Below are 16452 nucleotides of genomic sequence, written 5' to 3' on the forward strand. Positions count from 1 at the left end.
ACTTCCCATTTTAATCCACATCTGAATGACTTTTGGGAGTTATCTGGTTCGAAACAGTGGCTTTTGTCATTCCTCAACCAAGGTAGGACCATCCTCTGATCCACTAATCCTCTAAAACCACTGTACAGAATTTGATGACATTTCACTACTGTGAAAGTACTTTAATTTGTGGATACCAATTTTTGTGAATTAGGGATGAAACACAAGTTCATGAATTCTTGAATTCCTGTTTTTTAGTTTTCAGTATACATCCCAAAGGGATTCTACTTTTCTTTCCAAATTTCGTGGTTTGGCCTACCCATGAAAACCACAAAAACTGGTACCCTACATAAAAATAGTACTTTCTCTGTAATTCTTTATCATATAATGCTGTTGTGCTCTGCTAAGGCCTAAATTGTGTATACAACAATAGACCGTCATCACTTTGTTTTGGAATACTTGAATGTTAGCTAGCCTTGATACATGTTAACATGCATGCAAGTAAAGGATATCATGGAATTCTGTCCAGTGGATATAACTTTTATTATTTTATTGATCTTACATTGGATAAATAGATTACAATCCACGAAATAACAAGACAATTGTTAAAAAGTGATTATTATGTTTTTGCTTGTACATGTACTCTTGTTTTCTTTAGGTAACAAGATTAATATTGTTGTCTGGTGCTAACCCAAATGCCCGCAGTAACCAGATGAACCATTCTCCAGTATTAGTAGTTCATTCAAAGGAAGGTTTCACTGATTCTGTAGCATTACTGTTAGAGTTCAATGCTAGTGTTGATGCTGTTAATGAACAGGGAATGTCAGCATTGTGTTTTGCAGCTGCTGAAGGTCATCTTGATGTCATAAAGATGTTATGTCGCAAAAATGCTAGGGTTAGTAATGTTGTATAAAGTATTGCACTAACTTAGAACTAACTCTGTACTGAAAATGATTTTTTCTGGATTTTTTATCAGAAAATATCCAGATGGAGAGTTTTGAGTCATGATGAGTTGAGTAACATGAAACAAACATATTTGGTTTGCCTTAAGACAAGGTTATTACTTTTTGGGAAGTCTATATAAGCTATTTTCTTTCATTTATCATTTGACGTTTCCATGGCTTCAACATTTTTTTTTGGCTGATGTTTTTTTAAATTAGGGAATATTCTTTAATTTTTTTCTGAATTTACATCAACTATATTTGAACTTCGGAAGCAAACACAGTATTCTTAAGTGAAGAAATTCAAAGGAATATACTTTTAGTTAATATGGATCAAATGCAGGGTTGTATGCTAAAAATTCCAAGACCAGACATGGAAAACAGACACACACAACAAAGAACATAAAGTAAAAAATATCATACATACAAAGTAACAAAAGCAAATGAGCAACTCAAACTCCACTAAAAACTGGGAGCATGAACCAGGAAAAAATACTTATAGAATTTACAATTGTTTAAAAATTTTGCCAGTAGATGATTGTCACAAAAAATCAGTTCTTTAACTTATTACACTGTGTATCATTTGTAAAACCTTTTAAAGATTTTGCCCAATAAATGTATTAGAAATTACACTTTTATGCATTTTCTAGAAATAACAAAAATGGGCTTCCAAGTGTCCTTTCATTGATTCTTCATGCAGTTACAGGAAATGTGATTGTTTTTTTTTTTTGCTTTATCTGCAAACATGTAAACTATGCCTGGGTAAATGGTGACATAAACACTGTGATGCGATAAAAAAACAAAATTGGTCAAATTCCAAAAAGAAGCTCTTAAAACCTGGTATTTTCAGTATCTTTGGGGTACTTTCTACCAAAAGTAGAATTTTTTTTGTGCAAGAATAACAAAACAACATTTATAAGTCATATGTTTATACAGTAATTGAATATTATACACTCCTTGAGACGTTTAGGTTTTTCGCACACACGATACCCTAACGCATGCTAAACACTCACCAAACGCACGATAAACAAACACTTTTATTGTGCTTTTAAACAAATGCTCCCATCATGCATTTAAATGCACGATAAACGAACGGTCCCATCGTGCGTTTAAACGCATGATAGACGAACAGCGAAAAGTAATAACATTGACATATAATGAAGACAGAAAAAATAGAAAATAAAATTAAAGAAATTATATAACGCTCCCAGCATGCGTTTAAACTAATGCTTCTATCTTGTGTTTATCGTGTGTTTAAAAGAACACAAAACGATGTGTAAATGCACGATATACGTTGCACAAACGCTAAAATGGGAAACGTGAACATCTCAAGGAGTGTGCACACACTCCTTAACTTAATTTATGTTTATATTTTGTATAGTTGTCTCATGTTGATAAGTTGGGTCAGTGTCCTGCAGTGCATGCTGCCATGAATGGTCAACAGGAAGCCTTGGCTTATCTTCTACAATGTGATTGGTCATCTTATGATGGACAACTAACTAAGACTGAAGCAATGCAGCAAGCAATAGTTGCTGGATCAGCCATGGGACATATAGAAGTAAGTTTCATGTGTGCAGTACCTGAACCAGTCTGTGTGATTATAAATGCAATCGGTCATTAGTCACTGATCTGTTTCCAATCAGTCATCAATCAGTCTCTTCCATTTTCCATCATGTGACCGCTGAGCGGTTCATATTTTTTAGATTCCTTTGTTTCCATTTTCCATTTCACAAATATTTACTAAATGATATAAATTAAGACATTAGTTCAATTACTTTTCTACATTTATTTTTATTAATGAAATGCTAAATTAGGATATAATATTTTTTATTCAAAATAAAATAATATGGCACTTTAATGGAATTGTTTCAATGAAAACTCAAAAATTTATATGAACCAATCGTCCGTCATTTTACATTTTAAACCACAATCAGATCAATCACCATCATCGGATATCACATACCTGCCAACTTACACGATTTAAGCGCTTGCATGTATTACACAAATTGACCTTTCGTCTGCTTACAGACTTACAAATTTTAAAGGTCAAATTTAACCTAAATTCTGATTTTGTTAAATTGATTTAGAAAACCCAGAATTTAAAACTAAAAAATCATGTTTCAATATCATTTCTTTGATTAGACCCAATAATCTGACAAAAAGTGTTAATTCCTGTTTAAACAGGTATTGGAAAGTTTTATGACAGGTAAATTATCATCAAGAAGATATCAGCTGATCAGGGTTATTGGATGATGATTGACAAGAAGAAAATGGATCACGATTGGATCTATCATTATTTTATAGACAGCCAATTATTTGTTAATGATTAATTTCTATTAGACAATTAATATGACAAACACTGTCAATTAAGCAGTGTCTTCCCAATTTTGAAAATTGCCTTTTCCCATTTATCCAACTTTAGTTTTGGGTTAATTAAGGTTTTGTTTGTTTAGCACTAAATAGGTGTCTTCAGAAAAAATGACAAGAAATTAAGTTCCTGTATTATAATTGACTGATTTTTCTTATAAAAAGAGCAAGTTTTTTTGTAAACATCAATATGACAGTAGGTGAGTAATTTTGTAAATTTATCCATTCTTAGATACTGTATATAAGTTTGTTCCTGAATTCTATTACTACACTTATTGCATATAAATAAAATATGATATTCATCCCCCATTCCATTATTACTCAAAGTACACAATCTTTCTTGTCATGGCACATTAAACCTTCTTCTAGTTCCTATTGGGAGATGTATAGATTTGACATACGTAATTTAGTTATCCGAATTCTAGTAGTTTCTGGAAGTCTTATAAGATATTTTTCAAGTGAAAATTCTAATTTAAATTAACCATGAATTTGTCCTCTTGAAAAATTTTAGTTACATGATTTAAGTCAAACTGACCATCTTGATTTTTTATCTACGCTCTTTATTTTAAGGACTTCTTTACAATATCAAAAGAGATCGTTTAACCTCTGCAACAAAATAAATTCCTGATCACAAATGTTTTACTTTATATTTATAATATTTCTTTAATTAATACAGGACTTAACATGCACAATGTCCTAAAAATAATTCTGTACTTGCTACTTTCAGATTTGTGACTACCTGGTACATACTAATACACAGATGGTTGATGGCTTTGGAATCAACTGCCTTGATACTTTAGCTGGTGAATCTCGTGAGTTTTTTTTTTTTTTATAAAATTGCTTGAACCATCAAGTGTATTAGACATAGTATTATCCTTATCCTTCATTTGTACTGATATTCCAGTTTTTTGTTATTATGTCACACGGACATTCTACATTGAAAAAAATATATTTTGTAAACACTTGCAGATATTTCATTTAAAATATATATATGGGTCAACTGTATGTAATCAAAACTACCTTTATTCCTTTGTTATCAAATACATTTATGGTTTTCAATTCATCATACGGTTTTAAACATGTGCAAGAAATATAACACTGATCTGATGTGTATTTTCTAAGAAGAAAGTTCTTGTGATTCCTTTTAATAACGCTTCCCAGACAGTGATGCAAGTTATTTTATTACCCCAAGCTCATTTTATTTTATTTACTTTAATTTGTAATAATGACAAAGGAAGACTAATGATAAAATCTTCTACTTGTGCTAGTAATTACCTCTGTAAAGATTTTGGGGGTTATGGCCCAAACCATGTTTGAATTTTGGGTCAAAACAGGTAAAAGTCAATTGACAATGATAATTTTATTTCAAATAAATATGAATAATCAATGTTCTACAGCTGCTGACTAAGTACTTCTAATGAATACATTTACCTACAACTATTTGTCATTTATAGTGAAACCTAATAATTGTCAAAAAGAAACGCTGTGCTCACTTATTGGCAGTGCCTACTCCATATTAGATATTAGGGGTCAAAAAGTGGCCCATTTCATAGAATTTAAGTATATAACTTCAGTAAAAATAGAGGAATTTATATGATATTGTTCCACAATATTCTATTACACAATGGTCATACTAGGATTGATTTTGGGGTAAAGACTTTTCTGAATTCAGGGACCAAAAACATCAATTTTTCTGTTGTCGACTATTAGTGAATGAATCTCTCCGAAATTTTATTACAAGGTGCCACACCTCTAAAAGAAGACTGGGATTTATTTTGGGGATTAATTAAGACTTGAACCTCATAGGAATTATGCGCCAAAACAAGCATTTACCTTATGTCCATATAATAACTTGAGTAAAATGAATGGATCAAATGGATCTAATATAAATTTTACTTCAAGGTTCCATACCATTGAAGGAAGACTGGGATTAGTTTTTGGGGTTGTGAATTGATCCAAGAAAGAAAAAGGGGCCAAAAAGGAGCCAAAACAAGTTTTCTTTTTATTTGAGTGAAAGGGAATGGATCGCTTTGAAATTGTACCACAAGGTGTTATATCCCCACAGGAAGTTTGATTAATTGGATTGAACAAGAACTATTTAGAAATGAGGGCCAAAAAGTTACCACTTCAGCTGGTCAAATTACTAATCATAATCAAAATTTAAAGCTGTGTCAAGTTTGAATAGTGTGTCCATACTTTCCCCAACTGTTTAGGGTTTGTCCTCCGCAGTCATATGAAGCAGCACCCTACAAAACATTTCATTATTCACTGTTACGGTTCCTGAACTAATCTGTGCAACTATTTGACGGATCCTTGCCAATGACCTGTAACAAATCTGATTGTGGTTTCGTTATATAAAATGACGGATAATCAATTCAAATAAATTTTAAAAATTTCATTGAAATGAATCCAATACACTGCCATATTAAATGTTTATGTAATTTTTTTTTACTTTAAAATATTAAATTCATTTAGTATTTCATTTAAAAAATCAAATGTCAAAAAAATAATTAAATTGATGTCTTAATTTATTAGCTCACCTGGCCAAAGGCCATGTGAGCTATTGTCATCACTTTGCGTCTGTCATCGTCATCGTCGTCAACAATTTTTCAAAACTCTTCTTCTCTGAAACCACTTGACCAATTGGAACCAAACTTGATGCGAATGTTCCTTAGTGTATCCTGCATAGAACTGATGTGGGGATTTTTTGATTCGACGAAAATGATGGCCGACAGTACTAAAAATAGAACATAGGGGTCAGACAAAAGTTTTTCGCATATATCTCCAAAACCGTTAGGTTTAGCCAAATTCTTTCAATTGCTGAAATGATCCTTATTTTTAGGACTACAAAAGTCTTCAGGCATAAAATTTGTCGGACGCCTTCTTATAAGAGTTATTGTCCTTGACTTTTCAGCCAATGTCTTGAAAACTATGATAGATTTAGACTTTCATTTACTGAAATGATTCTTATGGTAAGTCCTATCAAAGTTTTCTTGAGTCAAAATTGTTGGACAACTTCTTGTTTAATTTATTGCCCTTGAAAGGCAAAATTTAACCAGGTGAGTGATTCAGGCTCCTGGGAGCCTCTTGTATATATATATTTTATATATTTTCATATATTTTATACTTGTAAAAATGGAAAACTGAAATTTAAAAAAATCCATTATAACTTATATTAACTTTTGATAAAAACAAAATAAAAGTAAGACACACATTATTGGATGCTTTTCATTTAATATATCTTTAGGACAATTGAGTTAAAAGTGTCCCATTGACTTGGCTATGAATTGACGATACAGACTATACATAAATCAAACCAATGTACCTTTTAACTGAAAATTTTGTGGTAGTCAATTACTATATTTAATGAATTAGCATTAAATTTAGTTAAATAAACATCTGAAAGTAAGATATGACTCACATAGACTAACTATTTCTTTTTATGTCAACTTGTGGATATTCTGATCATCTATTTAAAAATGAATCAGCTTGATAATATACATGATGCATCACATTTTATTTTATAGCCCTATCGGCAGCCTGTACTAATGGGCAATATGAAATGGCTAGATGGTTTTTGGACCAGGGTGCTGATGTACATATGATCAACACCAAAAGTTTTACACCTTTTTTATGTGCTATAGAATCTGGGAAGTGGGACATTGCAGATATGTTGTTATCATTTGGTGCTCAGTTAGGACAAGTAGATAAATTTGGCAGAACCGCATTGATGATTGCTGCTTACAAAGGTCATATTGGAGTTGTGGAAATGTTACTTGCAAGAGGTATATATATAATACATATATATAATATAATATATATAATACATATATATAATACATATATATAATATAATAACTTATTTTTTTCTAAATACAAATTTTTTGTTGAAATTGATGTACTAGTTAGTAGTTATAGGAGAGGTAGCGTTACAAAATACGTTATTCCTGGGTTAATGACATATTATATCCTCAGTCTATTGGGTTTTATTGTAATCACCTTGCATTAAACTTTTCTGTAACAGAATATAAGGTGATGCATAATGGAAATTTTCATAACGGCTTCTATTGCTGGGAATGCTTAAATGTTTGGTACATTGTTTTGCATGATGACTTGTATCATGTCTCCCCTTTCCAGGTTTCTTGGTTATCTACTTTCTACCAAAGTATTGACATAGAGTGATATAGCTTAATTGCTATGCAGTCATCTCAGTATGTGAAGTGTAAAAAAAGGGCTGATATACCCTAAATAGTTACAGATTAATAATAAATAGACATTTACATAAAAAAATGACAAATCTTGAGACACCACTGTGTGGTAATGTCTCTATTGACATTTTGGAAAGTTGACTGATAAATGTATGATGCACTATAATATTGACATTCACAAATGCATAGCAGCTTACGCTCTCTTCTCATGCCCCAATTATTTTTTCTTCAATTATGACATATTAACTTTTCTATTATACCAATAGGTGCTTCTGTGAATTCCTGTGATAAGGAAGGACTAACAGCTTTAAGCTGGGGATGTCTGAAAGGACATATGCACATTATACAGATTTTACAGGAAAGAGGTTCTGATCTGCATCATACGGACTCGTGTGGTCGCAGTCCTCTACAGCTAGCAGCTTTTCATGGGGATCCTCATGTTGTAAGTATATTAAAGCAGTAGACAATATTTGATACTGAAATTGTAAAAAAATGTGCTATTATGTGTATGCCTTATAGTAACTGTCTGTAACAAATGGTGTCTGGGCAGTAACTTTTTATACGCCTGTCTTTTAAGACGTGACATATTATAGTATACTTATGTCAGTCCATTCCTTGTTCACACTTTGCACAATAACTTAGAAAAGCTGCCACCATTTTTTGTGAAACTTTTGTGAATTGTTTCATATGATTAATGTGAGCTTCCTTTGAATTTTTATAGATTTTCAATTTTTAGGTTTTTGAATTTTGATTCATAAACCTATGCAGCAACTTCCATGAAACTTTAATGAATTGTTTCTTTATATTAATGAAAGCTCCTTTTCAATTTTTGAAAATTTGTGATATTACAATTTACAAATTGAAACTTTATTCATAAAAAAGAGGGAATTTCACAGTTTTCAGACTATAATTTAATTCTGGTTGCACATATTTTCATGGAACTTAAGTGAATAGATTTTTTTGATTGATGAGAGTTCCCTTTTAATTTTTATGAATTTTCATTTTTAATTTGCGTCATATAGGCTAGAAACCACTAATTCCACTTCCCATAGGCTTCAATGCTAATTTCACAATATTCAATGGCTTCTTTGGACTTTACCTTAACTTTAATCTGCAGAGGACTATATATCAGCATGATTCTACATATGTCAGCTCACAATCCTCAAAATGGCATGTGGGGTTAGCAGACTTGCAGTGCAGTACTGGTCACCGGAATTGAAGGGTTTATAAATAGCATGGGAAATCCCAGTGTTTTCACAAGATAGGGTATATTTAGAAATCATTATGGAGATTAGGCTCCACATCACAAGAAGCAAAATGCCTCAATAAAATGTACAAAAATATTTTACCTTTCAGAAACGGTTTAAATTTATTAAATAAAATGAGAACTTTTTTCACAGTGCTATGAGGAACAGGGGGTAATTTCTGTGTAGGACTATTATTGTCTATGTTCCAAATGCTCATTGGTTGAATTGGTGGTCTGTAACCTGAAGAGTCATTTTTATACGCCCGTCTATATAGACGGGACGTATTATGGTATAACGTTGTCCGTCCATCCGTCCACACGTCGCACGATAACTCAAATTCGCTTTTATGGATTCAAATGAAATTTTAGCACAATATTAATATTAACGGAAGAAAGCTCCCTTTTGATTTTGAAGAATTATTTATTTGTCGTTCTAGAGTTACGGAACTTTATTCACTTAAGAATTTATATTATTGTCAAATCTGATGTAATAACTCAGCTGTACTGATACTATTCTTGAAAATTTACATACAGTTTTATAGACATGCTAGATTATGGTTGTATAATGGTATACCATTGTCCGTCCGTCCGTCCATTGGTCCTTCTGTCCATTACTCAAATTCACTTTTACGGATTCAAGTGAAATTTTAGCACAATATTAATATTCACGGAAGAAAGCTTCCTTTCGATTTTGAAGAATTATTTATTTGTTGTTCCAGAGTTACGGAACTTTATTCACTTAAAAATCTATATTGTTGTCAAATTTTATGTAATTACCACGACATAAGATTGTTGCTTACTTACAGTTTTGAAAAGCTGTATTATATTGGGACCAACAAACGACTTCAATTCTACAATAGATTTGATTTTTATGAATACTGTCAATTATCAGAGTGGTACTCTAGAAACTTATTATTCTGACCACAAGGCAATATGGACTTCCTTACAGTAGAAGTAGAAGGAATTGTACTATTAACTGTAGGTCTTACCTCATAATAATATTATTACATACTGAATTATTTGTCGAGTTTTCAATTCTGTAGTTCATTATAATTTTATCTAGTTCAAAAACAAAGAATCCCTTTTAAATGCTATTATATACTTTCATCATGTCAAACAGTTGTAAGGTCTTTTATACTTTTTGAATAACTGAAGAAAATACTTTGCTCACTATATATACAGACTAATTTTTTGGTAATCAGAAATCAGGTTATTGTTTTCTAAAATTTATACCTTCAGCTATTCTTATGGACGGGTGGATCTTGCGATCTTATCGCAGCTGTTTATTTATATTAGAAAAAAATAAAGAACTATACAATGACCTTCCTATACACATAGTGAATAAATTTGCAAAGTTTCAGTGAAATGTGAGAAGCACTTTTTTAAATATTTGATTTTCAAATATAGGTTAACCAACCAAGTTGTCGAGCAAAAAGTGACAATATTCTATCATACTTAAATGCCTTAAATATTTGCAAAGAACTCTTTCTGACTTCTCAAATAAAACAAATCAATCACTATTTGTATTTTAACAATAATAATAAAGAGATAGCATTTAAAAGTAATCATTTTCTGAAAAATTGGTCTTATTTTTAAAAATTTATTTCTGACATGCCTCCCCCTTTTTCTTGATCACATGCCAAAACCCTAAATCTTTAAATTTTCACAAAAGGTGATGTCTTTGGCTTTAAATTTGTAGATACAGTGTTTTCACCTGAAAACATGACCAGTAAAGGGCACCTAAAGCAAAAAAAGTACTCTAAATTGGAATTTCCATGTTGCCATGGGGAAATGCTTGTATGTCCTTAACTGCAGTAATGAAAGTCAGATTTTCCTCATTTCTAACCAAATTTTTGCTGAACTCTACTCAAAATTTGACATCCAGTGCTGATTACCACTATATTTAGGTAAATATAGCCTTCAAAGTTCAATATTTGCATTTTTTACTAAATTTTCTACACTTTTAACAAGAAAGAACATAAAAATCAGCCATAAAGACTTCTTTTCCATAATTTGGACCTATAACTTAACAAAATGCATATTTTTAATTATTTTTGTTTCATTGGTTGAATTGGTGGTCTGTAACCGATATTGGTATGGCACTGTTGTCGTCATGGGTGTCATCGTCGTTGTCTGTAGACACTTGGTTGACCAATTGTTATGAAATTTTGATAACTTAATTTTGATTTTACTAACCACTAAAGGAAGGATCCTATTAACTTAAGAGTTTGTAGCCCCTACTGTTACAGAATAAGGGGTCTTAAAGGGTAAAAATGGATGTTTAATTAAAACCCATGTGGAATGATTCTTTTGTTTTTGACTTTAGTTTTGTACTCTGTTAGTCCCTTTGTTTGTTCGTCCGTCTGTCAGTCCGGAAAAAAGTTTTCCACACTTTTTGCTCTGCTGATTTTTTCAAAAGTTTCCAACTCAGTTTTACATGATGCACTAAAATTTCAGTTTTACAGGCTTCTTTCTAAAGAAAACCTGTTAACATTAATTCAGTGTGACAATATGTTAATATAACAAAAGATTGGGTGATTATCCAATTAGATTGGTAGGAAATTTCAATCTAATCTGGACAATTATTATCCATTTAGATTGGTAGGTGCATTTTTGAAAAAAAGAGGCATGAACTGGATACACCAGAACAGCTAGAAATGCATAAAGTTAAAATAAATCCCACAGACTGGATGAGGTTGAACAAGGGCCTAATCTTAAAGGGGAAAGTGAGGAAAACTATCTCCATGTTTTTGCCTACATTGACAATGAATATTTTTGATAGATTAAATGAATAAATAAGTCAATATTGTTAATTTTAAACAGAATTTATTAAAACTTGTCCTTGTCATTGTTTAGGCCTTGGAATCATCTGATGTCAATTTGTCAAAACTGTGCACATTTGTACATTAAGTGATTGCCTTTCTTTAGGTATTTTTCAATTCAAACAAGGATACAAACTCTTGTTGTGAAAAGTACTATGCAGTTTAAAAATCTTAAAACTAAAAGCAACTTTGTTCCTCATAGATTTAAGCAATTTAAGATTCCAATTAAATTGGGAAGTCAATGATAAAGAGATGTGGTAAATACAGGAAAAGTGATGTCTTATCACAAATGCACTTTGAGTATAAATCCATCTTTTTTTCTCTTGAAAACAAAAAGGTTACTTGTGGACCCATACCCCATGAGTACCACTTTTTATGATGAATCACTATTGTGCTTAAGCTGAGTGTTTTATACCTGTCTGCCTTCAAAAATGTTTGTGCATTTCTTTTTGATCTTAATTTCAAATTTTGTGCTATAATGTGTCCAAACCAGTTGTTGTGACCATAATGAACTATTGGTCCCCATATATCCTTAAATGTGTCTAAAACTAATATTTTGTCCACACTTGCCCCAACTGTTCTGGATTGACCACTTCTATCATATCATCTCCTCAAAGATCTTTATTTGCAGACTTTTACCAATATCTTTAAAGAATAATTAAGGGAACCAAGGTTATAGCAGTAATCAAAAGAATGTAATCTGAAGACAGAGACCAGACATGGAAAACAGACATACACAACAAACAACATAAAGTAACTAAAATCATACATTCAAAGTAACAAAAGCAAATGAGCAACTCGGACTCCACTAAAAACTGGGAGCATGAACCAAGTGCATCAATAGGGTAAGTGTCCTCTGCTTTTCTGGAACCACCCGCCAAATCTATTTTGCTCTTAAAAAGTCAAGTCCAGTGGAGATAAACGAGGAAAGGAAAACTATGACCCGTTGAAAAAATCAGAAAACCATTTCACTTTATGAAATGATTTTAAATTAAGGCCTACCAAAATATCCATTGGGTCAAAGTTGTAGGATGAAGTGTGAAAGGTGAAAAATGATGTTTTTTTTTTTTTTGGCAGTTTTTAGCCAATTTCTTGAAAACTATTAGAGATAGAAAAAAACTTTCAATTGATGAAATGACCCTTACAATAAGGTCTTTATTGGGTCAAAGTTGTAGAACTACTCATTGTTATAGATGTTGCCCTTGAAAGGCCAAACATGTACCAGCTGAGGAATTCAGCTACTGGGAGCCTCTAGTTTGTTCATTATGTTGCTTTGCATTTGTTCATCTAATGGAGCAGTTGACTATGAATGAGTCTAAGGTTATCTTAGGTCACAAAAATTTTAAAAAGCACCATAGCTGTCCTGTTAGGATCTAAATAAATCATGCAAACTGCATTTTATCATTGTTTTATCACGGGCTGGCTATTTATGTTGATATTTTACCCCTCACTAGACAGCAGAGACGTTGTACTTTGTGATGATATATGTTTAGTTTATGTGATATGATAGGATGACAGAGACTTAAAATTGAGTAACAAAAATCTAGGTACAGAGTGGTACAAACGTTGGCTTAGAGAGCATTGTTTTGCAAAAAAGTGATTCATCACTCCGAGGAACATGTACTATCCTTAAGTTGATGACTGGGGGAGGGCAGTTTAGCATGGTGAATCCTCCCAGGCCATCAGTTAGATAGATATATTTTCTTTTTCAGGTTCAATATTTGATTGAGCAAGGTGCTAACATTGAGCATGAGGATGGAAATGGAATGAGGGCTTTGGATCGAGCCATTGATAGACGTAACACTTCTGTTGTTATTATATTTCTGAGAAAAGGTGCTAAACTTGGTCACAACACATGGGCAGTTGCTTCTGGAAAATCTGATGTGATGTTGATACTACTAAATAAATTAATGGAAGATGGCAATGTACTTTATAAGGTTGGTAAAAGTAGTCTTTAAACTTATTTTCATTTGACTGAAAAAAAATTTGTGGTCTGTCAGACATATGATGGTATTGTCCTATCCACAGCGTTGTTGTCATCCAGTGTATTTAGTTTACAGACAACAAAGAATGCTGAGATTAATTTTGGGGTTTGTGACTTAAACTGAGTTGGAATGAGGGGCTTAAAAGGGACAAAAAAATGACTTGAAAGGGGCCAGAAGCAAGCATTTTCCTGTTGCATGGATAAAACTTGGAATAAGAGAATGAATCTTTTTGAACTTTTACCACAAGGTACTGGTCTGTTGATTTTTTGCTGAGATAAGCCCTTAAACTTAGAAAAATGAAGCAAAATTTCAGTTTTCTGCATTTTTTTTTAAGGTCATGCTTGCAGATATACATTAATGATATTTGTATGTTGATTTTGTTCCCATCTGATCACTTTTTTGTTGAGTTATGGTCGTTGGACTTTGAAAATTAATGCTGACTCAGTTTCTGCCCATTTCTTTTTAACAAATTATCATGAAGTTTGCGTCCTGTTCTGTCTTAAAGAGTTTTTGCAATATAATACTCTCAGAATGCTTCATTATTTATGAATTCAGAAAATTAGACAGATATAACTGTAACCGGATTTTCTAAAGGAAACAAAATCAGATATTAATTTGAGAATGTACTGCCGGCACCTTGGCAGCAAGGCAACCATGCTGCTGCCAAACAGTAAAATGAATTAAAAGGATTTGACCGATTCTTTTCAAATATAGATATGTTGCTTCATGTGACAAAGTGAAGATCAAATTTTGATTTCCATACAAATTTCACTTCTGTTGTTTCTGAGTGGCAGCCATTTTTTTATGCAAAATAGGAACTTTGACCCTTGTATCTTTGATTGTGTAATGGTACAAATTTTATCATCAGTTGTACACAATTTGTTTCAATATTACCAGTATATAAATATAAGTGGATCTTTATTGAATTTAACAACAACTTTTAAAACTACAGAAGGAATATTGATTATGGGGGGAAGGGGGTAAGAACCCTTCTTTCTATAAAGAGGTAAAAAATAGCAGTTTTTAATATACAACTTCAAAAATTTTAGCAGTTGTAAATTGGTATCATGCTGTTGTCGACTTTGTCCATAGACACTTCTGCATCCACTCAACAACTTGAGTATTATTGTATAGATCATTATGAAATTATATCACAAGGTGCCATACAACAACAGAAAGTCTGGGATTGATTTTTGGGATTGTGACTTGAACTGTTTAGGAATTAGGAGACAAGAAAAGCCAGAAACAGGCATTTTCATGATGTGCAGTCAATAACTTTATAAGTGTATAGATCTGCATGAAATTACACCACAATTGAATTTGGGGGTTGTGACTTGAACTGTAAAAGGATGGGGGCTGAAAGGAACCAGAAACCAAACATTTTTTAAGTTTAGATAATGGCTTTAGTAAAATTTATTTGATTTCTTTGAAATTGTAACATAAGGTGGCACACCACCAAAGGCCAAATGTGTTAAATATTTAATCTCAGTCCTACTTCAGAGCTTGACTGTTGTGTCCATACTTGTTAAACATGTGTTAAATCTGTATCAGTAGTATGTGTTAATTATATTATGACATTTGTCCATGAGATCAGATAAAAATACTTGGATCTATTTTTAGATGTTACTCAATATAGTTGCATACTAATTGTTTATTGATTTTTAACAGTTTATCTGTTGTAAATAGGATTTATTAAATTGAATGTAAGTGTATTATATACACTATTAAAATTATACCCCTGCAAAAAAGGTTTGGGGTATATAAGGTTCACCCTGTCTGTCTGTCTGACTGTCTGTCTGTCTCTCAGAAATATTTTCTAATCTAAGCAGCTTGGAACATTGTTATGAAACTTTAGGGGATGCAGTATAACCAACCATATGGATATGTGAATACTGTTAGGAATTTATGAAAAGACAAAAATTGTGGAAATGAAAGAGAAAAATTTTCATATAAACTTTGTTTCGTGCATTGTCCACAACAATCCTTAATGACTTGCAGAATAGTTGTGAAACTTGATAGGGTGTTACGGTAGCATATGGAGATGTGCATATTGTCAGGAATCTATGTTTGGACAAAAGTTGTAGAAATGACAGCTTTTGAATCTAGACATTTTTCAGCAAAACTTAGGCTTGCAGGGTTGTTAATGACCTTTGGAACTTACACTTTTTTCAGCAAACCTTGGTCGGATGCCTTGTCCCTAACTCCTCCTTAAGGATTGTTAGAAAACTTGGAGAAGTGTTAGATTACCATATGGAGATGAGCATATTGTCAGTTATTAGTCATATTCGGTTATTGTGCTGTCTACAAAAAATAGTACTGATTGCTGTTTGGAGTTGGGTGTTTTAGAAATGGCAGCAAATTGTGTGTCACAAGTGTGTAGTCTATCCACCATAAAAAAGATTATTAATTTCTGCTTAAATGGACTTATTCCTTTCACACTTCTTATTTCATGTGGGAGGGTATTCCAATGAGATGGGCCAGAGTAAACAAAAGTATGTCTGAATAGTTCTGTCTTAAGTTTAGGAATTAAAAAGAGCATTGTTTATGGTATTTTTAGGATGGTATGGATTTAATTCAGAAACAAATTTAATTTTATCTGCTCAATAAGATGGAGCTAACCCATTTAAACATTTGAAGATCAGTTGGCTCCTGTGATATATAATTCTATTCTCATCAGTTAGTCAACCTAAAGAATGACAGAAGAGATAAGATGGGGCACAGAATTTTGCATCAAGTATAAGCCTAGGTGCCCTCTTACACAAGCATTTCCTTTTGATAATATAAAAGACTATGTGGTCTTACCTAAATGAAACTATGGGTATTCTTTGACTTATTTGTGGCTATATTACAATCACCTTGTCCATCTCTTATACGTTTTGTAACAGGTTTCTCAGCCTCTATTGG

At 32.1% G+C, this 16452-nt stretch overlaps 1 protein-coding gene across 3 annotated transcripts in view; it reads left to right on the forward strand.

Annotated features, from left to right (window-relative positions):
- Positions 1 to 16452, forward strand: part of LOC148612428 (protein TANC1-like) — a 78867-nt gene that overhangs the window by 58597 nt on the left and 3818 nt on the right. For all 3 annotated transcript variants that reach the window (XM_088593849.1, XM_088593846.1, XM_088593845.1), the window contains exons 12-17: positions 638 to 874; positions 2302 to 2478; positions 4015 to 4099; positions 6815 to 7072; positions 7762 to 7937; positions 13276 to 13500. In XM_088593849.1, coding sequence (XP_088449975.1) covers positions 638 to 874; positions 2302 to 2478; positions 4015 to 4099; positions 6815 to 7072; positions 7762 to 7937; positions 13276 to 13500 — 1158 coding nt within the window. The remainder of the gene's footprint in view (positions 1 to 637; positions 875 to 2301; positions 2479 to 4014; positions 4100 to 6814; positions 7073 to 7761; positions 7938 to 13275; positions 13501 to 16452) is intronic.

The sequence above is a fragment of the Perna viridis genome, chromosome 7 (genome assembly GCF_037379345.1).
Source record: "Perna viridis isolate PV_CMFRI_1.1 ecotype Kerala chromosome 7, ASM3737934v1, whole genome shotgun sequence".
Taxonomy (NCBI): Eukaryota; Metazoa; Mollusca; class Bivalvia; order Mytilida; family Mytilidae; genus Perna; species Perna viridis.